We start from the raw sequence: 22,893 nt of genomic DNA, 5'->3' as shown, positions 1-22,893 counted from the left end.
AGATCCCCGATCCCAGATCACCATAGCAAACGTAGTAACAATGAAAAAGTTTGAAATACTTGACCAAGTACCAAAATGTGACGCAGAGACACAAAGTAAGAAAATGCTATTGGGAAGATGGCCCCGAGAGACTTGCTCAGTGCAGGGTTGCCCCAGACCTCAACTCGTACAAAACGCGGTCTCTGCGAAGTGCAGTCAGAGGAGACGGGCCTCTAAGTTGCTCTCGTACCCCTCAACTGCCTCTGCAGTGCGGGGCTTTATTTATGGGTCTGTTTTCCTGCTCCTCCTACGCTTGGCTCCTGCTGGGCACAGTCACTCTCTGACAAGAACTAGCCTTCTGCCTGTTACAGATATGCTGTCCAAGGAGCCTCCGTGGTGCGACGGCTCCAACTGCTACGAGTGCACGGCCAAGTTTGGAGTCACTACTCGCAAACATCACTGGTAAGACCCCACCTCCAACATCACCTGCCAGAGGAGTCGGGGGGTTTCTGCTGGTACCATTGCTTCTGCCTTTTTCTGTGATAAACCGTGGCCTCACCAGGGACCTGCACTCTCCTGGGCAAAACTCGGCCAAATGGAGGGACGAGCTGACAGCACTACGCACACTGCCAGTGATGTGGGGAGGCCAGCAGGCACCCACACTGGTGACTGTGTGCTGAGGCCCGTGTTCCCGGTCTGCGCAGCCTGTCAGGCCTCCCCAGGCTCCCTGCCCGCAGTGAAGCAGGGCTGGGCTGCTCCCTGGTGGGAAGGGTGCCTCTGGCCTGGGCCCCGGCCGCTCTGCTGAGAACCGAGGCACCACTCCCCTTGCTGTGAGGCTCTCCTTTGGCTCTCGCAGAGCCTCTCTTTGGATCTTGCGGAGCTCCTCAGGATCACTTTAACTAGTTATTGTCAGGAATTTTGTCTTCAGGGACTGCGGGCTGTGCGTTCGTGGGTCTGACGAGGCTGGAGGGGCGGGGCTGGCCGCAGCCGTGGGTGGCTCCTGGGCAGCCGCTCTCACAGCCTTTCTTTGCTTCCACAGTCGTCACTGCGGACGCCTTCTGTGCCATAAATGCTCGACCAAGGAGATTCCTATTATAAAGTTTGATCTGAACAAGCCCGTGCGAGTTTGCAACATCTGCTTTGATGTGCTCACTTTGGGCGGGGTCTCTTAGTGAGCCCCCAGGAAGGTCCAGGCCACATCCTCGGTCGCCTCCCCAGCAGCTGCTCTGCCCACCAGCCTGACCCGCCCAGAGCAGGAGCTGGCAGTCGTCCTCCCGCGGCAACAGACTGGAACAATTAAGGACCAAATGGCGTGATCGATCTCTTCAAATGATTCTGTATGATTGTTGTGTGTCGGACTGTGATCGAGGTCACGAGTTGTCTCATTAATTGGACCAGGCCATGTAGCCTAGGTGGTCAGTGTGATAGGAATTAGTCCCCATTTTGCTAGCAACATCCAAGGCCACTTCGGAAACCATTTCCCTTCCAGTAGCCCGGTGTCTGTCTCAGAGCGTTCGTGAAGTCTTCCTGCCTGGACGGACTTTCTAGGCAGAGCCTGACCGTCCGTACGGCAGCTGGCGCGCCCAGCGGCTCGACGAGAGCTGGCTTTACTCCAGGGTAAGTGGCTGCGGACTTTTCTGCACAATGTTTTCATAAAGATCATAGGATCCTCTTGCCCTGAAGTCTCTCTCTCTCTCTCTCTTTTTTTTTTTTTTTTTTGGAAAAAGCTAAGCTGTATTTTTAGTGAGCTACCCCTTTAAAAAAAGGTGAAATCTTTCTAAACAGGGTTCAAAGATGAGAGCTGAAAAACTTGTGGCCTTAACAACTGAAAGCTTTACCAGTATTCATGTTGCTCGGGTGTCAGGATTGCGCTTTGGCCGCGCCACCTCCGAGCAGCCGTCTCCTCCTGTCATCTCGCTGTGTCCTGTCCCCGGAGTCCTCTCATCTCCCGCTGGGCGCCGCTGGAGGAGATGCACCCAGAGTGTACTGCACTTTTTATATAGCTGCGTTATTGCCGATTCCAATTTAAAAATCCATATTCAACAGACCCCTCCTGCATCTGTGCCCCGGCGATGTCAAGGATCAGCCTTGACCGGACCTCAGCTCACACTGAGTCTTAAAGGGAAAACTCCTGCCGAGTGTCGTGTCGAGCAAGAGAGTCTCACGGGCCAAGCGAGGAGAAGGGGGACTCTCTGACCTCGGGCCGACAGGTCCCATCTCCTCGCCCGAGGGCTTCTTGCTGAACGATTCCCGGTCGTGCCGTGCGTGCTGTCGGTCCCAGGTCCCAGTTCTGTGTCGCTTGTCCCGCCCCTGAGAGCCGGCAGCCGAAGGCCCTGGCCCAGCGTGTGCTGAGTGAGGCCCCAGAGCTTATCAGGCCTTAGCGGCTGCTGGTATGTACATGAACCCATTAACCCACTTCATTTTTTTGAACGTTTGGCCAGTTCTTTAAATATGCACATTTGAAGAGAAACTTCTACCACTGCTTTAAAAAAAGATAAAAACAAAACTCTGAGATGAACCATATGTGTTGTAGTTACACTCAGAGATTAACAGTCTCAGCCATACATACTGTTTTTTTCAGACATTTAATAACCACTACATTTTTTTTTTTTTTTTTTTTTGCATTCATGAAGTATGGATACATGTATAACAGGGACTAAATGTTTTTTTGCAACAGGCTGGTTTTTTGTTTGGATAGCGGGATGTCCTCCGGGTTGCTGGAGATTTACATATCCTGTTGCCTAAAAATGTGTGTAAAATGAGCTGATAAACCAGAGTGCTACTTTTTTTTTTAATATTTCTGTGATTTATAAGATATATATGCTTTCTATGTTAATATGAGCTTGTGCACAGTGTTTCAAGGAAAAAATTAATTAGAGGGGTTTCCTTGTCCCCTAAAGTCTGTGACATATTTCATATAGAATTTTTATAGAAAAACAACTAGTCTTGGCAAACACCTGACCATATGAAACATGCGGTCAGTTTCCATTTTCTGTTGCCTAAACAGGGCCCGAGGAAGTAGGCCTTAGTTAGGTGGCTTGGTTCTTTAACTGGAAAGATAATTATGCTTCAGATAGGCATTGAGGTGGTCGGTACTTTTATAGCTGTTCTTTTAACATTTGTGGTGGAGAGAGGAGGGCAGGAATTCAGTCAGGGATGAGGCTGATTGTCCTGTCCCTGCCCCACCATTACCAGTTCCAGTAACAATCTTGCCTCTAATCGCACTTCAAATCATGTTTAAAATATGTTGAGTCAAACTTCCTTTTTCTTCGTGGAGTCCAGGGATAGCAATGGTACTTAGCCGCCATGGGGTGGGGGGAACATGGCGTGAGTTCCACATTGGCTTGGGGGTGCGTTCTTGGAGCTCTAGAAAGAGCACCTTTCCAGAGTCTCGGATCTCCCTGAGGTGCCGACGTGCACGGGGCTGCGTGCCGCAGGGTCCTCCAGTGGTGGCTGCCGGGGGCGGGGGGGGGCTGTGCATGTTCTCTGTCCCCTCTGTGCTCTCCAGGCTGTCACACTTGATCCTACAACTGCCTAGCTGTTCTTGTGAAGTTTGAACCCATAGCTTAAGTACTACTAATAGCAACATCTCAATTTTATTTATCCAGAAAGTTGCCAACTGTAAATGAGTAGAGCAGGAAGAATGAACTCTACGGACCTCTAACGTGTCGCGTCAGTCAACATGTGACCCTCACTTAGCTTTTAACTGCCTCTTGCTCATCCCCAGATTTATGCTACAGTGTGTTCTTAACAGCCTTTTCTTTTCTTTTTAAGAGGAGGGTACAGACCCTGTGCTATGTATAAATGGAATGGCTAGAACGATCTCGCAGTGACCCTCTAACACAGGAATTTTCCACAAATTTAAGTGCCTCCCCTTAGGACTTCTTGACTTGCAGCTGTCTTTTTAGTGGTGTCTCACTGAAGGAGGTATTAGCGTGTGTGTTCTGTTCGGAGCTTGTTGCTGTGCGTTGTCCACCCCGGTTACAGTTTCGTCGAGGCCAGACGAGATTGCTCGGTTCACCTGCCATATTCTCTCCAGGAGTGGGGTCCCCGTGACTGTCAGTCCTCTACCTCAGAGCCCTGGGTTGTTTGTGACCGCCCTGTTCAGCGTCTCACTCTTCTCCCTGAATGGGGTCCCTGCGCGGAACTCGGCCTGCATGTGGGTTCCCCACCCCTCCCCATTCGTGTCTCCCACCTTGTAGGGAACAGTGTGCTCATCTTGTCCGCAGGCGTGAAGTGGAAGAAGAGCCTTGGGGCAGGGGAGAGCCTTGATCTCCATCCAGCTTTTTGGTTTTTTTTTTTTTTTTTTTTTAATCTGGAGAAAAAACTCCATTGACCTATATAATGCTTAGGCGTGAGAGGCAGACTAAGCCCCACCCCCCAGGCGATGGTGACATGAGCAGGTAAATGCACCGGTTCGGTGACAGCCCCCCTTGGAGCTTGCAGGTTGAGACCGTGATGGAGCTTCTGAAACAAGCTTTCTTCCAGGACCTAGGGTTGCTTCCCTCAGGACCAGCCCCGGGAGAACCGGGCCCAAGGCTGGCAAACCCAGCCCTTGCAGATCTGAAGCACCAGAGCTCCCCAGCCTGTGCTGTGGAGGGGAGGGAGCAGAGGGGAAACAGCTTTCTGAAGGGGTTTGGAAGCCACATTCCCCTTTTTTGTGCAAGTAATTTAGAGAAGAGCTGATTATTTGACAAGATAAAAACTAAACACTTGTTACATTTCCAGAAGTTATCATAGATGCCTTAAAGACTTTCTTTGGAAGATCATTGCCTGTACAGTTACTTTTTGTGTGTGGCATAAATAATGCAGTAACCTGTTACAACTGACAACGTTGGTTTTCTGTAGCTAAGGAGTCTTGAGTTGGCAGCCTGCTCGACTTAATGGCTCAATGTCCTTTTTGGCAGATGTGTGGAGCTGGCTGTTACCATGACAACCTGTGTGCTATACCAAGGGGAGGGGCTGGGCAGAAACAGCAGGCACACATTCGGGTTGATCACCTTGGCTTCCAAGCCATCCGGGTGGTGCTCGGTGTGGGGCAAGGGCATCTTAAGAGGACCATGGCGCGTATCAGCATCGTTTCTTTGGAGTCTGTGTAATGGAATGTATTTTTCAAATACTGATATTTGCATTTTCTGTAATAATTCCTTATAAATAAAATGAGGTAAAATTGTGCATTTAAATTGGAAATCTTAATAACACATTTGTAGTTCTTTTTAATGCAAAAAGTACCAATAAGCATTAAAAACAAACAAACTTTAAACTCTTGACATGTGAATACATTTTTTAAACCACTACTCTCTCGGAAAATTTGGATTTCCAGTGCTTTTCAGAAACACATTATTGACAGCAGTCAAAAAGTAGCTATTTTAGGAGTTTCCATTGAGGTTCAACAGGTTAAGGACCCGACGTTGTCTCTGTGAGGATGGGGGTTCAATCCCTGGCCTTGGTCAGTGGGTTACAGATCCAGCTTTGCTGTAAGCTGTGGTGTAGGTTGCAGATGTGGCTTGGATCCAGCATTGCTGGGGATGTGGCGCAGACTATGGCTGTGGCTTAGGCTGCAGCTGCAGCTGCAGCTCCAATTTGACCCCTAGCCGGGGAACTTACATATGCTACAGATGTGGCCAAAAAAGAAAAACAAGTAGCTTTTTTAGGCATAACAACCAGCTGCCCGCATGTACTGTGCTCTTGGCCAGACTTCGGCTGATGGTGACGTGTCTGATCCTAGCTACCCAGTCTCTGTCACCGACCCCACGCGGCTCTCTCGAGGGGCTCTGGAAATTCCCTCTCTGACTCCATTATCTGGGAGCAACTCCAGAGGATCCGCCCTTGGTGAGGTTTCTGCTGGTTGTGATCTGAAGGGAGGACCAGCACTGTGAGGTTCGGAGAAAACTAAGGAAGTTTAGAATTTCACAAGTTAAAATCTATTGATCCATAAGCCCCCCGTGCAAATTGTACACATCTAGCAGCGTGCCTGGCCCTCACGCTTTCTTGAACTACTGTTTTCCTTTCCTTTACCTGTCTTCCATTGTGCTCACCCCTAGTTTGGACCAGCTGTTTGCTCCTGCTCCAGGGTGGGCAGAGACATACCAAACTGGAAGCATGAAGACAGCAGTGAATCAGGACAAGAACCTTGAGTTCTAGGCTCAGCTTCATTGCTTTGTGTCTTTATTAAGTTCTTTGGGAGTTACCGTTGTGGCACAGTGGTTAACAAATCCGACTAGGAACCATGAGGTTGCGGGTTCGATCCCTGGCCTCACTCGGTGGGTTAAGGATCCGGCGTTGCTGTGAGCTGTGGTGTAGGTTGCAGATGAGGCTTGGATTCTGCATTGCTGTGGCTGTGGTGTAGGCTGGTGGCTGCAGCTCCAATTAGACCCCCTAACCTGGGAACCTCCATATGCCATGGGAGTGGCCCTAGAAAAGGCAAAAAGACCAAAAAAAAAAAAAGTGTCATTCTAGGCAGAAGGACAGCCTGGGTGAGGGAGTCTTAGGCATAATGCAGTGAGATGAAGGCCCGAGGCAGCGGTGCATGGGGGCCAGGGGTGGTGGGAGCACTCCAGGTGCTGAGAGGAGAGGGCCATCGAAGGGCCTCGTGTTCTGCTGCAGAGCTAGTGCCTGATGCCTACGGGTACGGGAGCCAGGGAAGAGGTTTCTGTGGAGAATGCCCACCCGTCAAGATGACTGGGCAGTGGGGAGGATGGGCTGGAGGGGCGCGTTTAGACCCCTGTAGGGATCCAGGTGAGAAAGGACTGCCTCGAGGGGAGAACTGGGCCTAGATGAGGGGGTGCGAAGGGGAGAACTCCAGATGTGGGGCTGCCAGGCCCTGGAGACCCGCTGGGAGCAGCGGCTCGGGGATGACTGCCAGGCTTCTCACTTGGTGTGACTGGTACTTAGAGGTGGTGATGGTGCGACTGTGCCACGGAACGAGTGGAGTGCTGAGGGAGAAGGTGCAGATCGCATGCCAAAACCTTGGCGTCCGGGGGCCGCCTGGACGAGATAGCAGGTCCGGCAGTCTGAGTGGCCGCAGAAGGTGGAGTAAGAGGAGCTGGCGGGAAGGACTCGTGGAGGAGAGGGGTCTTAGGGAGGCTGAGGGGGACACCCGGGGAGATAAGGGAAGTCAGGAAAAAGCCGGGGGGCCCTCAGATATGACAGGTCAGGCGGGTGATCAGGGCAGGTGGCTGTGGGTTGGCCAGTTCAGGCCGCTGTCAAGCAGGGAAGGGCAGAGACCAGGCGACCGTGCTGCACAGTGAATGGGGGCTGAGGGGCAGAGACCCTGAGCACGGGCAGCGTTTCCAAAAGGCTCAGCTGGGGCAGGAAGTCGACACGGTGCTTCTGAGAAATGTGGCCTGAGGGAGTGAAGGATGGGAGCTGTTGAACGTGTCCTGAGAGGGGGAGCGGGGCCTGAAGAGGTAGGAGGTGCAGGAAGGGCAGGTGACGAAGGCGCCGGGCAGCCAAGGGGCCGAGCAGAGTCCAGGCCTGAGCAACGGCTGTGGGCAGAGGGCGGGGAGCCCCACCAGCCAAGGGGGGGTCCCTCCCCTGTCTGGTCAGCCAAGCTGGAGCGCCACCGAGTGGGATTAATGACAAAGGAGAGGAAAAAAGAGAAAGGAGGGGGAGAGAACGTTCCGATGAACAGCCGCAGGGACTGGGAAGTGAGGTGACGGCGCAGATGAGGAGATGGTGCACCTGAAATTGCACCCATTTCCTTATCGCTAAGGTAGGAACACTCCTTGCCCCTGGCTGCTTCACTAGAAACCAGGGGGTGATGGGCATGAATGCTGTCTGGTGTAGATGACAGGTGACCTTGAACTGTTGAGGCTGCTTGTTTTGCACTTGGCAGCCTTGCCCAAATTTTGTGGTGCTAACCAGTGTCTGTGTCGAAGCAGTGAAATCTTTTACTTAGAATGCAGACTTCTTTTGAAAACACACCACCCTGGAAGTTCCCGTCATGGCTCAGTGGTTAATGAATCCGACTAGGAACCATAAGGTTGCAGGTTTGATCCCTGGCCTTGCTCAGTGGGTTCAGGATCCAGCGTTGCCCTGAGCTGTGGTGTAGGTCGCAGACACGGCTCGGATCTGGTGTTGCTGTGGCTGTGGTGTAGGCCGGCAGCTACAGCTCCGATTGGACCCCTAGCCTGGGAACCTCCATATGCTGCAGGTGTGGCCCTAAGAAGACAAAAAAAGACGACAAAAAAACCCCAAAACAAAGCCACACCACCCCTATTCTTAAATGTTTAAAAGAGAAACAACACCCTTGCTTTTAAATTGTTGCTTTGTTCCGAGGCAGCTGGATTTGCTGCATCCATACAAGTAAAGGCTTTTCCATTTCTCGAATTAGCCTATCCTGTTTTCACCTCTTGCTGAAGTGGTCTAGCTCAGAGTCACTCAGTGTGGCTTTCGGTTGTAAATTCAACCAAAGCCTTCCGGTAGAGAGCTTACATACAGAAAGGCCGTCGAAGTCGGGGGTCCCGGCAGTGACCGGAACAGGGTTAACACCTTTCCTCCCCATTTTAGTTTAGTCGACCTGCAGTGTGTGAGAGAGTGGCTCAGTCACGCAGCTGTCTGTAGCTCGCCACGCCTCTACCCGTTCTTTCCGCTGTGGTTCATCACAAGATGCCGATGAAGGATCGTTCCCCGTGCTGTACGGGGAGTAGGACCTTGTTTAGGCGACACCGTTAATTTACACGACTTTTCTGGACGTGTCTGCTTGTTTCGGAGGTGTAAGGGAAAGACGGGGTCTCTCTTGCCAGTGCCCCCGATCCCCCGACCAGGTTGGGAGTTAGAGACAGGGCACAGCTGATCTAGGCGGTCCCAAAGTCTTGGAAGGAAGCTCCCGGGGCTCCCCGCCTCTTTGTGTGTCCAGCCGGCTAGTTTTGAGTTGGTCTTGTGTGTGCTCACTCACACCTGCGGACTCCAAAGCGGGTGGGCGAGGAGATGAAGGGCGCAGTGGCGGAAACAGGCTGATGGTACGCGGCAGGTTGCCAAGCTGTGGCCTCAGGCACCAGAATGGTGAGTCACAGTGAGGCGGCATCAGTCACGTTCGCGGAGCACAGCCACGCTCCTCTCCTTCCAGGCCCTCTTGGTTCAGGTCAGGAGCCACTAGGCTTCCAGGCAGGGCTCTTGGTGGGTGGGCAGCATACAGGGAACCACTTTAGAGGGGGAGGGAGCACGAGGTGGCCAGGGGTGGGCAGCCTGGGTACTCGGCCAAGCTGGGGTGGTCCAAGTCCCCACGATTCCTGTGTGGGGGGCTGTCCGGCGTCTGGTCGCTAGGGGCGCCGGTTGTTTTCACGCACACGCAGTGGGGCTCCTTGGCACCTGGCTTAAACAGCTTCCTGGGGACTCCAGTCCAGTCTCTGCTCACACCTCCACTAGGGAGAGAATGAAAGAGAACTTCTTAAAAGCAGGCACTCCTGCGTTTCTCTGGGAAGGGGAGAGGACGCCGTGAGGCAGGGCTTGTGAAAGGCAGAAGCCAGCCCACTTCCCATCTTGGGGGCTTCCTGGGGCGGCGGTCTGCCGTGGTCACCAGGCCTTCATGCTCTGAGGGCAGGGCCACGGTCCTTTCGCTGTGGCCCCCGCCCGTGCTCCATGCCTTCCTAGGAGGCAGCACGGCTTCCCTGCATTGCTGGCAACGCCTGTGAAAGGCTTTCCGCCCCTGGCCTGGGAGCTTCTCCGAAGCAGTGTCCGGCTCTGACTCTCTTCTCCCTTCCCCGCCACATCCCAGTGTGGGGCTGTGTCTGGCCCTTAGCGTCTGGGGCACTTGGGTGAGGGTGGAAAAGCCAAGGCCCGATGGGTCAGCCGTCTCTGGGAGGCCCGGGTGCACGTGCAGGCTTTCCTGCCCCTTGCGCAGGCCTGGTCCTTGATGTCTCCGGACTTCAGAGCTGGAGGATCAAGCTCTGGCCCAGCACAGCGGAGCAGCCTCCTATCACGGGCAGAGGGCCCTAACTCATCCTAGGGCAATGAGTTCGGTCTCCAGTGGTCCCACAAGCCTTGGAAATGGGAAATGAGCTTCTTGGAACCAGTACCCGGAAAGGTTCCAGTGCCTGGACCAGGATCACGCGCTGTTTGAGAAACACCCCACCTCAGCGTTGGGGCGCAGAACTGTCTCCCTTCCCGGTCCCTCTTCCCCTCCTTGCGGCCATCCATCCCCTCCCCCCAGTCCCTGCTCTGGGGGCTCGTTTCTCCCAGTCTAAAGGGAGCAGACAGCCGTGCACTGGGCTGAGGGATTGGGACGGGCCAGACTCTTTGGGGTGGGTCTGGAAGAGCTTTGTGGGGAAGGCAGAGCCTAAGCAACTCAGTCAAGAAAGCGGGACGGGGTTACAGAGACAGAGATGAGGGCTCTGGGGAAAGGGGAGGGAGCAGGCCCTCCGAGGGAGCAAGGACAGCATCTGAACGCACACAGGCCTCTGGGAGCCTTCCTGCTTCAGGCTTGCATCCCAGCAAGGACCATCTCGGCCCTAGCTCCTGCCCTTGAAGCGTGCAGGCCAGGTCCTACCTGCTCCCTCCTTCTGGAAACACGCTAACCCTGGAGAAGCCCAGTTTCCTGAAGACTGGCCAGGAGAGAAAGGGCTTTTCCTCTTTTCCTTCCTGCTACCTTTACTCCCGCTCCCCTGAGTGAAGGCAGAGGACGTGTGTGATGGGTACAGTGACTGGGCCTAGAGAGAGCTGGTGGCTTTGGCTGCTTGTCCTCGTCCACACAAGCAAGTACCTCAAGGAGCGCCAAAAGCCATGGCCTCTTCCGGCAGAAGAGGGGGGTTCTGCCCAGGTGAGCACGCAGGGGAGCCGTCTCCTTACCCTGCAGCCTCCCTGCCCCTCCTGACAGAGCGGGGCTCTGACTGTGAGGCCCTGGAGCCTGGGCCGGGGAGGGCGGCCATCTAGTTTCCGCATCTTCCCCCCGACGCCACCCCCCGCCCCCGCCCCAGGAGGTAAAGGAGGTGTGGGGACGTGAACTGCATTTGAGTCCAGGCTGGCCTCAGGAGTAAAGGAGGAAAAACGTGTTTTCTCCAGCCTCCCCAAACCAACCTGGAATCCTCCCCAAGGCATCTATCCTAATCTGCTCACCCACTTTCTTCTTACAGGAACAGACGCCTCCGTTTGGCCAGTACTTCCTGGAATTATGTAGAATTTGCAGGGTTTTTAGGACAGCTCCTCAGGGCATCACTGCCAGTGCCCCCCGCGCCCCCCCTCCTGTTGGCAGGAAGGATTTGTGCTGACAAAGAGGAGACGAAGCCCCCTGGATGGAGGGACAGGCCACAGCCAGCAAGAAACAGCACCCATGCCTTCTCGTTCCCAGACCAAGGGCTCTTCAGCAGGGCCTTTGGGGAATTAAAAAAAAAAGAAAAGAAAAAGAGAAAGCAGTTGCCCAGGTCTCAACCCTCATATTCTCATCCAGCTGTCTAGAGTGAGGCCCCATTCTTGTCTTTTTGCCTTTTCTGGGGCCACTCCTGCGGCATACGGAGGTTCCCAGGCTAGGGGTCTAATTGGAGCTGTAGCCGCCAGCCTACACCACAGCCACAGCAACACGGGATCCAAGCTGTGTCTGCAACCTACACCACAGCTCACGGCAATGCCAGATCCTTAACCCCCTGAGCAAGGCCAGGGATCAAACCCGCAACCTCATGGTTCCTAGTTGGATTCGTTAACCACTGCGCCATGAGGGGAACTCCCAAAGTCCCTAGGGATCTTAGCCTGCAGCTGAAGTTGGGAATCCCTATCCCAGAGCACAGGTATTTTGACAAAGTTCCCCTAGATGAACAGTCAGCTCATGGCCTCACTCAGCAAGGCAGACAGGGTGACCAGGCGGTGGGATGTGGGCGCGGGGCAGGAGGAGCAGGAGGAAGCCACGTACCTCTTCGGGGAACACCAGAGGCGGCTGCCCCGGGCGGAGCTCCACTCGGCATTGCACGGGGGGAACCTCTGCTTCTCTTCCAGGTCCTGCTTATTTGCCTGCACGCCTCGGGCGATCATGGCTTCTGTCCGGGTCAGTTCTGGGGTGGGCAGCCCATCCTGGCCATAGAAGCGTCCGCTCACCCTTCCTGTGGTAACAGGAGAGCTGACGTCAGTACAGCGGAGGGAGCCTGGGCGTCTGCAGCGGCGCCAGTAGGGCTGAGTCCCAGCGTTTGTGCCTTAGGCTCTGCCGCAGCCCGCTGGCTGCTGACTGAGGACGAGCTGACCGGAGGGACTCGTGCTGCCTCCCATCCTGGTGCCTCTCCGCATCTCCCACGACTCCAGACAGACGCCTCCCTGTGCTAGGTGTAGAGTCCTCCAGGGCAGAAATTATGAACCCTGTCTCCCTTCTGAGTTCCCCGAGGGCAGAACCTCTTGGGACTCACTTTTCAAATGTTCCCCAGTGCTGGAGGCTCACAGTAGGTGTTCATTCATTCATTGACGAATGAATGGCTTACCTTCTAACGTTTTGTGGCTCAGAGCTTCCCCACACTGAATTATTTTGTCTTATAGAACATAAATGATAAGTCGTTCATTGAGCGCTCGCTCAGTGTCAGGAGCTGTGCTAGCATTTTACCAAGGTTGTGTAATCCTCGTGACCCCTCTGGAGAGGAATGGGTGCTCCCATGGTCCCGGGAGAGACTGGGAGGGTGAAGAGCTGCAAGTCTCCGAGCTGGTCAGTGGCTCTGGCCCCAGGCTCATTCTCTCCTCTCACCATTCTTTTGTGGCTCCGCCCTTCAACAGCCACACTGAGAGGAAACAGGTTTTAGTTTTAGGGGGATCTTTTTGGGTCGTGCCCATGGCATGTGGAAGTTCAGGATGGAACCTGAGCACAGCAGTGATAACGCTGGATCCTTAACCCACTGAGCCACCAGGGAACTCTTGGTTTTAGTTTAAAATCTCCATCCCTGAGAGAATGTCTAAGATCTGAGCTATGGCAGTGGCCAGCCAAGTGGTCAGTGAGCTTGTAGGCCAGAGCCAAGCAGGGGGCAGTTCTCCTTAGGTGCAGGGACCTTCAGCTCCAAGTCCTGAAGTGCAAGTGGCCTTCCCAAGCAGCACCTGTCACATGGCAAGAGAAGCAGCAGAAAGCACTTGAAGGGTCGACCAAGGAGGAGGTAGCAGTCACACCTTCCCCAGCTGTGTCTGCCCAACCTCTTCAGTCCCTGAGAACTAAGATTCCAGGGTGAGTTCATGAACCCAGGATTAATAAGATCATCCTCTCGAGTCCAACTCCCTCTCTTGACTTTTCTGATTCTATTTTTTTTTTTTTTTTTTTTTTGTCTTTTTGCCTTTTCTAGGGCCACTTCCCGGAGCATATGCAGGTTCCCAGGCTAGGGGTTGAATCAGAGCTATAGCCGCTGGCCTACACCAGAGCCACAGCAACACAGGATCTGAGCCACATCTGAGAACTACACCAAGCTCACAGCAACACCGGATCGATCCTTAAGCCACGGAGCAAGGCCAGGGATCAAACCCGCAACCTCTGATTTTGTCCTCTAAGGAGGCAAATATTAGCCTCTGTCTGTCCTACATGAATTGTTTCCCAGATGGAAGGTAATGCTCGTCAAATATTTGTTCACATCAGTTGTGTAGGGCACTGCGCTTGCTTCTTAAATGAGAAGCTACCTAACAGTGTCCTAAAGACGGTTTTGGGAGTTCCTGTTGTGGGTGTTTGTCAAGACCACACGCAAAGAGGCCTTGAGCCTTCCTGCCTGTGTGCTGAAGCCACAGGTTTGGAATGCAGTGAGACAGGGAAGCTTCCCCCACCCGGGCTGCTTGTTCAACAGGTTCTGAGGCAACAGGCCAAAGCCACAGGTTGGACAAGCCTCTCCCAAGATGCCATGAGTGAAGGAACGAGGTGCCCCGGTCTCTTCCTTCTGGGACATAGCGCCACACTAACAACCAGAGTTTAAGGTGAAAAAGCCATGGGTGTTTTTCAGATTTTAACCTGGAGTCCAATCCCCGAAGAATTCCACCCCTTAAAAAAACTGCGGGACACATAAATGAATGCCATGGAAATGGCCTGGAGAATACCCACCAATGAATTCATAATTCTTCTCGTAGAATGAAAGCCAGTTTTGGAGTGTCAGCATCTCAGAAAATGACAGGTCAGATACATCATCCACAAGGCCTGTTTCAGAGTAGTCCCCGGTCACAAACGCTCTGGATGCATCTCGGCCTGTAGGAGACATGCTTCCAGCAGATTGACTTTTTTTTTTTTTTTTTTTTTTTGTCTTTTTGCCATTTTTTGGGCCGCTCCCTCGGCATATGGAGGTTCCCAGGCTAGGGGTTGAATCGGAGCTGTAGCCACTGGCCTACGCCACAGCCACAGCAACGCAGGATCCAAGCCGCGTCTGCAACCTACACCACAGCTCACGGCAACACCGGATCCTTAACCTACTGAGCGAGGCCAGGGATCGAAACCACACCCTCGTGGTTCCTTATTGGATTTGTTTTCGCTGCTGTGCCACGACGGGAACTCCTAGACTGATATTTTAAACAAACTGATCGTGTTATTCTCTTGCTTAAAAATCCTCCCTGGCTTCCTTTTGCCCTATGACAACATACATGTCCCTTAACATGCCACTCAGGGCCCTACGCCAGCTGCCACCCACCTCGCCTTGCCACCGCGCTCCCTTTCTCCCCTCCCCCACTAGATCAGGCCTCTGCTAACACCAGGATGCTCTCCTTAACACTTGTCACAAAAATCATTCATTCGTTGCTTATGTAACTATTTAGTGTCTGTATTTTCCACTAGTCTGCATGTTTTAGCAGGGAAAGGAACACACCAAACTCCTTTACAATCAATTCCCCAGTATGCGGTAGTGCCTGTTGTTGTTTTCGAGGTTTTTTTTAGGACCACAGCTGAGGCACATGGAAGTTCCCAGGCTAGAGGTCAAATCAGAGCTACAGCTGCCAGCCGACGCCACAGCCACAGCCACAGAAACGCCAGATCCAAGCCTTGTCTGCAACCTACACCACAGCTCACAGCAACGTCAGATCCTTAACCCACTGAGCGAGGCCAGGGATCGAACCCATGTCCTCATGGGTCCTAGCTGGGTTCATTAACTGCAGAGCCATGAAGGGAATGCCATTGTGCCTGATTTTTGGTAAATTCTCAATAAAATACTGACTGAATGAAACCCGCTCATTTAGAATCACTTGGTTTTCAATATGAGTATCAATTCAATGAGGAAAAGAATAGTCTTCACAGCTAATGGGGCTTGGATAACTGAACAGCAACATGCAAAAGAATGAAATTACCACACACCATATATAAAATTGTCTCAAATCAATATGAGTTAAAACTATCTCTTACAAGAAAACATAGGCGTAAATCTTTGTGACCTTGGATGAGGCAATGGTTTCTTAGGACACCAAAAGCACAAGCAATCGCAGGTAAAATAAACTGGATTTGGTGAAAAATTTTATATTTTGTGCATTAAAGGATACTGCAAGAGAGTGAAGGCCCGAAACCATAAAACTCCCATGAGAAAACATAGGCAGTATGCTCTTTGGCATTGGTCTTAGCGTTATTTTGGGGAATATGTCTCCTCAGGCAAGGGAAACAAAAGCAAAACTAAACAAAGGAAACGACTTCAAACTTTTGCACAGCAAAGGAAACTATCAACAAGATGAAAAGGCAGCCTACTGAAAGGGAGAAGATATTTGCAAGTAATACATCTGAAAAAGGGTTAGTATCTAAAATATACAAAGAACTCATATAACTCAACATCAACCCCCCCACCCCCCCCAAAAAAAATCTTGCAAGTTAAGCTTTGTCATGGCTCTAGTTATTGCTGTGGATCCCTGGCCTGGGAACTTCTGCATGCTCTAGGAGTGGCCAAAAAGAAAAAGAAAAAGGCAGAGGACATGAAGAGACATTTTTCCCAAAGGATACTCAGCATCACTAATCATTAGGGGAATGAAAATCAAAGTCAGGAGATATCGCCTCACCCCTGTCAAAATGGCTATTATCAAAAAGAAAACAAATAGGAGATCCCGTTATGTCTCAGCAGGTTAAGAACCCGACTAGTATCCATGAGGATGCAGGTTCAATCCCTGGCCTTGATCAGTGGGTTAAGGATTCAGTATTGCCACAAGCTGCAGCATAGATCACGAATGTGGCTCAGATTCCACGACGTGGCTGTGGCAAAGGCTGGCAGCTGCAGCTGATTCTACCCCTAGCCTGGGAACTTCCATATGCTGTGGGTGTGGCCCTAAAAAAGAAAAAAAGTAGGTTATTTGTTGCCAGGGGCATAGTAGGAGGAAATGGGGAATGACTCCTAACAGATAAGGAGTATCTTTGGGGGATGATAAAAAATGCTCTGGAATTAGTTAGTGGTGGTGTTTGCACAACTTTCTATGTTAAAAACCACTGATGGAGCTCCCACAGTGGTGCAACGGGATCAGCCATGTTCCTGCAGTACCAGGACAAAGGATCTATCCCCCTCTGGGCACAGTGGGTTAAAGTATTTGGCCATTGACACAGCTGGAGTTGATCCTTGCCCTGGGAGCTACATATGCCGCCAGGCAGCCAAAATGAAAACAAAAACACACTGAATTGTACTCTCTTAAAAAGGATGGATTTTACTTATTTATTGGCCATGCTCACTGCATTGAGAAGTTCCTGGGCCAGGGAATGAACCTGCACCACAGCAGTGACCCCAGCCACAGCAGTAGCAAAGTGGGATCTTCAACCACCAGGCCACCAGGGAACTCTGATAAGCTTTTTCAAGGAAGGCAGACAAGTACGTCTATACTAGAAGCAAGAACGATTCAAGCTTCTTAGGGAAAATTTGGAGTGGGGTGAAAGAAAAGTCACTTTGGATTGGAACACACTATAGAAATGATTAATCAGCAGGGCAACTCTGAGGGCAGGGCCAGGGCCTCACTCATCTCTGCCTTGAGAGCTAGGCAATGTGGCACAAAGTAGGTATTCTACTGGCGGTGAAAGAGTGAACAACAGGCAAGAGATGTATTTGTTCAACCTAAGTCACGAAGAGCGGTGGGGAGACAGGACAGAGGCAGGTAACAGGTGCCCACAGTCCTGCCAGAGTCAAAACAGACCAGAACGATGATGTATCTGAGAACGGCCCCCAAAGTGGTCTGACAAATGTGGGTAGGAAAAAAAAAAGCAGATGAATAAACGAAGGAACGAATGAATGAGTGAATGAATGAAACGCAGTCGGCAACCCGCCCGCGTCGTAGCAGGAAACGGCGGGAGCCGCCCGGCTAATACCTGCGAAGCCGCTATACGGGGCCCCAGGTTCGTAGTGCCTCCGGCCAGAGGACACATCGTAGACGCGGCCGAGCAAGGCCAAGTAGAGGCCAGGGTCCCCAGGGCGGCCGCGATAGCGGGCCAGCTCCTCGGGTATGAAAAGGCGGAAGTCAGCGCGGGGACTCCACCAGCCTGTCAGCCGAGCGATCATCGCCGCCACCGCCGCCGCGGCCAGGCCCAGCCAGAGCCCACGCCCGCCGAGCCTCGGCATTTAGACAGCTGTACCCCTCCGCTGCTCCGAAGTTGCCACCTCCGTCCACAACCAAGATGGTGGAGGAGCCGCCGCAACGTCATCGGCGCGACGCGCGCTCTCCCGTGTCCTCCTGTCGTTAAGGGGACCACGGAAAGGGAAGTCTTTGGCAAAAGCGTCACTACTTAGCTCCAACTCTTTCTCGTACTTTACCAGCATAGGTAGTGAACGTGGAACGATACCGAGAAAGTGAGCAGCGACAAGCTTTCTGGGCCCTCAAGTTGCCGCCCCCAACAAAGATGGTGGCAAAAGGAGGCTGGGGGATGACGTAGACATAACTGGAGACGCACCCTCCTGGAAATCCGGCTGTCCTCGGTTAGCTGTTTCACGACAGCCGGTGGAGTCCGCCTGACGGCGTCGTTGCGACAGTAGTCCTCGCTTGTGGGCGAGGAAGCCGGAAGCCGCAGCCGCCGCCGTCGTCCCCTCCCCGTCCCCGCCCGCCGGGTGCCGTCGGAGGTTGACAGGTCGTGGCGGGGAGGCGGCGGCGGCGGCCGAGCCGGGCGCCCGAGGCGGAAACCCCATGGGGAACGCTCCGAGTCACAGCAGTGAAGACGAGGCGGGAGCCGCCGGGGGCGAAGGCTGGAGCCCGCACCAAGACTGGGCCGCGGACTCCGGCACGACCCCCGGCCCGGGCCCCGCGGCCCCGGCGCTGCCCCCGGCCGCGGCTCTGCTGGAGCCGGCTCGGCTGCGAGAGGCGGCGGCTGCGCTGCGGCCCACCCCACCCTGCGAGTCTCTGGTGTCTAGGCACCACGGCGCGCTGTTGCGCTGGCTGGAAGAACGGCTGGGCCGCGGCGAGGAGTCCGTCACCCTGGAGCAGTTCCGGGAGGTGCTGGAGGCTCGTGGCGCCGGCTGCTCGGGCGAGCAGTTCGAGGAGGTCAGGGCTGACTGGAGATTGTGGGGCGGGGGCAGGGGCAGTCATCCCCAAGGGCGTGAAGAGGTGGGTGGTGGCTTTGGAGAGCCTAGGCGGGAATCCATAGGGTCTGCAGGTTCTGAAACTAGGAGCAAGGGTGTGCCGGGACCTATACTGGCGCTTCCAGCCTGCTCGAGCGGGTCGACTGTGAATCTCTTTAACCTTTACTGGGCATGTAGAAAGCCTAGGTCGTTCTTACTCAGAAGTACTGACCAAGCCTAGATGTGTCTGCATGTTGCTGTAGTACAGACCTTTGCGCTGTCCCCTGACACTGGTTCAGCTGCCCTCTGGAGCTTAGTGATCATGCTCCAGAATGGTTTAAGATGTGGTGCAGGGATCAAGGGAGTGGCCATGAGAACCATTCTGTTTTATAGGCTCGTGGGTTTTTAGCCCGCACCTTCCAAATCCAGTGTGGGGGCCCAGCAAATGTGGGAGGAGAGTAACATTTACTGGAAAAATTCACATTCTGAAAGGCACTCTCACCACAAAAACTGGCTTTTCCAAAACACATGTTAGCTTTTAGGTTTTTGAAGAACCATGTTTTAGACTCTCTTAAATGTCCCTCGAACCTAAAACTGATAGGCAAATACCAGGTTTCATGTGACTACTTGTAATTGTACAGTTTGGGGCATAATCATCAACGTCATCTCTGCTAAGTGATGAACAGTGAATTGATTCGGCAAGAAAATGTTTTCCTTAGAAGAGATCTTGGCAATTATCTATACCAAACACTTCATTTTATTTTATTTTTTTAGGGCCGTATCCTCGTCATGTGGAAGTTCCCAGGCTAGGGGTCGAATCGAAGCTTCAGTTGCCAGCCTACACCACAGCCAGAGCAATGTTGAATCCGAGCCTTGGCTGTGGTCTACACCACAGCTCACAGCAACGCCAGGTCTCGGACCCCACTGAGTGAGGCTAGGGATCAAACCCGCATCCTCATGGATACTAGTCAGGTTTTTCTGCTGTGCCACAATGGGAACTCCCCCAAACACTTCATTTCAGAGTTTAAAAGAGAACTGATCTAGGCTTGCCCTGTGAATCAGTTGACAAAACTGAAACTGTCACTCAGATTTCTTGGGGAGTTTTTTGGTTTGTTTGTTTGTTCTGTGTCCTGCTACCTCCTTCCTGGGCCCTGCTTCTTTCTTTCTCTCTCTCTCTCTCTCTTTTTTTTTTTTTTTTTTTTTTGTCTTTTGTCTTTTTTATGGCCACACCCGCAGCATATGGAGGTTTCCTAGGGGTAATCGGAGCTACAGCTGCCAGCCTACACCATAGCCACAGCAAGGGCAGATCCGAGGCACGTCTGCAACTTACACCACAGCTCATGGCAACGCTGGATCCTAAACCCACTGAGCGAGGCCAGAGATCGAACCCACACCTTCATGGTTCCTAGTAGGATTCGTTTCTGCCATGCCACGACGGGAACTCCCCTGGGCCCTCTTTCTACAGTGTAGTAGCAAAAAGGTGCTTAATTTGTCAGAATGGGTAAACTACGTAGTATATTCAGTGTCAATGAAAGGTGAACATGTAAAGCAGTAAACTGACAGGTTCTCAAGATGCCATTCAAAAGTGATGTACACTTTCAAACCAGAGGTTTTTTAAAATACTTTAAGAATGTTTTCCTCCTCGTGGCCAGACTTCAGGTAATGTGGTTTGTTTCTTCTGTTTTCCTTTTAAAATACCTGTAACTCATCCTGTCTCTTGAAAATGTTGGTGTTGGTCATGTGACACAGTGAAGGTTTTCGTTTTCCTACTCTTTTTTTTTTTTGAATTCCAGGAGCACACATAATAATTTCCATTCTAGTCCTAGGTGTATTGTGAGAAAATGACATGGTGTCAGAAGAGCTGTGCAGATTTCTTGAAGGAGTTGGCGCATTTCACAGTTGTCCAAAAGAGAATGGAGAGAAAGTGTTTACGTGGTGAGGGTGTCTGACAGAAGTAGAGCTAAAAGAGTCCTGTGATGTAAGGCCAAGAAGTCCTAGAGGTGTGGTCCAGAAATCACTCAAGGGCCATGACGTTACCCATTCATTCACTGAGCAAATATTTGTTGGGCATGTGCTGAGTGCCAAGCGCTTGGATGACAGTGGGCAAAGCAGATGCTTGCTCTCAAAGAGTATCCAGTACTGAAAGAGATACACATCACCCAGCAATAATAGGTGTGGTGAGTGTTATCCAAGGAGATGAGTAAAGACAAAAAGTAACAGGAGTATTTAACCTCATCTAGGGTGTCAAGGAAGACTTTTCAGCTCAGATTTGAGGACTGAAAGCAGACAAGGAGCAGAAAGCATTAGCAGTGTTTCAGGCGGAGGGCGTTGCATGCCCAAGTCCCAAGTCTAGAGGGTGGAGCATCTGAAAAAAATGGTATGATGTGTTAGGGTTACAGAACTGCTTCAAGGGACAGAAAACCTAGTGCATCAGTGCTTGAAGCAATAAAGGAGATTTTGATGTAAAAGTCCAGGTAGGCGGTCCCGGAGTGCTCTGGCAGTTTCACAGTTATCAAGGGCCTGGCTCCGTCCGTCTTGCTGTGCTGTCACCCTCCACTTAAAGACCCAAGTGACTCCTTTGCTTTCACTTTCCACAGTCTATCCGGCAGGAAAGGGAAAAGGAAGAAGGGAGCCAACACCTCTCCTGAGGGCATGGCTCATCCCAATGGCCCAAACCCAGTCACATGACCACATTAACTGCAAGGGAGGCTGGGAAAGATCCTTATTCCATGACCATTTATTAAGCTAAAAATCAAGATTGAATTATGGAAGAAGAGGAGAACAGACATTGGATTACAGTTTAGCAGTCTTTGACTCACATGGCTAGGTGGTGGGATGCAGCAGGAGAACCAGACTAGGAAGCAGGTGGGGACCAGGTTGGGGGAGTCCTTTGCAGCATCTGTTAAACAGGAGTTTGGAAATAGTGAAGTTTTAAGCAAAGTGCCGTGATGGTTGTGGCTGCCTTGTGGAGAACCAGTTGGTAGAGGGTCAGATGGATCCAGGCAGATCCCGTTAGGGGGCTATTACAACAGTCCAAGTAAGAGATTGGGTGGCTTGGGCTGGTAGTGGTAGCTAAGATAGTATGACGTGCACAATTTTGAGAGCTATTTAGGAAGTAGAATAAGCCGTTCTTGAGATTTAGGGGTGGGAGGAGGATTAAAACAAGAAAGGAATCAAGGGTGCTTCTGGCATTGAGCAGTGGGAAAGATGACAGTGCCATTTTGGGGAAGGGAGGATCTGGAGGGGAAGGTGCGTTCCAGTTGGCCAAGTGGAGTCTCGTGTGTCCATGAGACAGCTCCGTGGAAGCGTATCTTAGACCGTTGGGTGTGTGAGCCTGGAGCTTAGGAGGGAAGACTGCCTGAGACAGAGTCATGTTTATTTCCTCTCATTCTCACGAGGGTGTTTTGGTTTTTGTTTTTCTTTCAGTGATCAAGAGTGAAAAGATTGTGCTCTGTGAGAGCTTAAATCCCTTAGAGGTGGCCCATGGACTGTTTAGGCTAGTGAACTCCAAAGATCATTCAGCCACTGTAACCGAAACAGATGGGAAGAAAAATGTGTGAATGGTTGTATCCTCCTGTTATGAAACACAAAATCATCGTAGTCACATACGAAGCTGACATAAACATTAAGGAATCATAAGCAGAGCCATAAGAACTGGGGATGTGTGGAATGTTGTGAGTTCTTATTTTACTTAAAAAAAAAACCCAAAAATCCCTGGCACAGTCTGGAGTTGTCACAGGGTATTAAGGATCCATACACAGAATTCACAAAAAGTGTGCTTGGAAGTTTTCTTTCACATTCCTATTATCTTACCTTGCTCTCTGCAACGTGTTCAGATACATGGAGTCCGATGTCTTAGACCAGCCCCATGAGCCGGGTGGGGGACAACCGCTACCAAACCCAGGAGGAAGCTGAGGACTCTGCAGGGTTCAGGGACTCACCTAAGTAAGATTGAAAGTTAAGTTTTGGCACAACGATCAAGTGTGGGCCTGCTGACTCCAGATCCTGTGCCCTGTTTTCTTCGTAGAACTGGTTCTCTATGGTTATTCTTCTTTAGTCTCTGGACTACCTCGTTACTTCTTTAGTTTTTCCCTTCATGCTAAGGGAGGCCTAGCATGAGTAATCCACATTGGAGGAAAATCATCATGACTTTTTCTTGAAACCTCTTTATCTTTATTAGATTTGGGGCAGGGAGAGGTGGAGCTTGGTTTGGTACTAAATTTACTGATTCCCCACTGGTTAGCACTGGTTAGTTGAAGAGAACAGTTCTGACTCAAAGTGAAGGCTTAGCTAAGGCTTAAAAACCTAATTGGGATAATCTCACAGTGGTTGTCTTGTCTATTACTGAGGGGTAATTATATTTGTAATGTCAAGAATATAAAGATTAGCTATGCATTTGATGTGCTTTAAAAATAAGTCTGTCTTGGAGTTCCTGTTGTGGCTCAGTGGTAACGAACCTGACTAGTATCCATGAGGATGCTGGTTCAATCCCTGGCCCCACTCAGTGGGTTAAGAATCTGGCATTGCTGTGAGCTGTGGTGTAGGTAGCAGA

The 22,893-nt window shown here is 51.7% G+C and overlaps 3 protein-coding genes across 12 annotated transcripts in view; 2 read left to right on the top strand and 1 right to left on the bottom strand.

The window, feature by feature from the left end:
- Positions 1-5,247, top strand: part of ANKFY1 (ankyrin repeat and FYVE domain containing 1) — an 83,903-nt gene extending 78,656 nt beyond the window's left edge. Inside the window, exons 24-26 of one of the 4 annotated variants that reach the window (XR_001299971.2) lie at positions 351-441; positions 1,019-1,596; positions 1,765-5,237. Coding sequence is in view for 2 of the 4 variants with exons in the window: in XM_013981229.2 (XP_013836683.2) it covers positions 351-441; positions 1,019-1,151 (224 nt within the window). In the remaining 2 variants the exon portion in view is untranslated. Of the gene's footprint in view, positions 1-350; positions 442-1,018 lie in introns of all 4 variants that reach the window. The other 3 variants (XR_002337325.1, XM_013981229.2, XM_021067694.1) reach the window with 3 other exon arrangements.
- LOC100520452 (neuferricin) lies at positions 1,681-17,990 on the bottom strand. Of its 7 annotated transcripts, none has more exons than XM_005669123.3 (5): positions 17,162-17,721; positions 13,958-14,098; positions 11,822-12,008; positions 11,035-11,081; positions 1,681-10,034 (listed from the first exon to the last, which is right to left on the bottom strand). In XM_005669123.3, the coding sequence occupies exons 1-5, from the start codon at positions 17,409-17,411 to the stop codon at positions 9,925-9,927; spliced, it is 735 nt and encodes a 244-aa protein (XP_005669180.1). In that variant the 5' UTR covers positions 17,412-17,721; the 3' UTR covers positions 1,681-9,924. The 7 variants fall into 7 exon arrangements, with proteins under 7 accessions (XP_005669180.1, XP_020923356.1, XP_020923354.1 ...); XM_021067697.1 differs by having other exon boundaries at positions 1,681-9,344; positions 17,162-17,719; XM_021067695.1 differs by lacking the exons at positions 11,035-11,081; positions 17,162-17,721 and adding an exon at positions 17,741-17,990 and having other exon boundaries at positions 1,681-9,344.
- Positions 17,948-22,893, top strand: part of ZZEF1 (zinc finger ZZ-type and EF-hand domain containing 1) — a 113,769-nt gene continuing 108,823 nt past the window's right edge. The window contains 1 exon segment of the mRNA XM_021067699.1: positions 17,948-18,324. Coding sequence (XP_020923358.1) covers positions 17,971-18,324 — 354 coding nt within the window. The 5' untranslated portion in view covers positions 17,948-17,970.

The sequence above is a fragment of the Sus scrofa genome, chromosome 12 (assembly GCF_000003025.6).
Source record: "Sus scrofa isolate TJ Tabasco breed Duroc chromosome 12, Sscrofa11.1, whole genome shotgun sequence".
Taxonomy (NCBI): domain Eukaryota; kingdom Metazoa; phylum Chordata; class Mammalia; order Artiodactyla; family Suidae; genus Sus; species Sus scrofa.
The sequence above is the reverse complement of the archived record's forward strand: the minus strand, read 5'-3'. Positions and strand labels throughout refer to the sequence as shown.

Excerpts from the sequence above, each read along its gene's own strand:
- LOC100520452 (XM_003131870.4), bottom strand. The coding sequence starts at position 17,411 with ATGCCGAGGCTCGGCGGGCGTGGGCTCTGGCTGGGCCTGGCCGCGGCG. Across the intron at positions 14,099-17,161 it reads CCCGTATAGCGGCTTCGCAG|GCCGAGATGCATCCAGAGCG; the intron begins GTATTAGCCGGG and ends TGTCTCCTACAG. Across the intron at positions 9,345-11,821 it reads CTCTGGTGTTCCCCGAAGAG|TGGAGGTGTGAGCAGAGACT; the intron begins GTACGTGGCTTC and ends TTCTCTCCCTAG.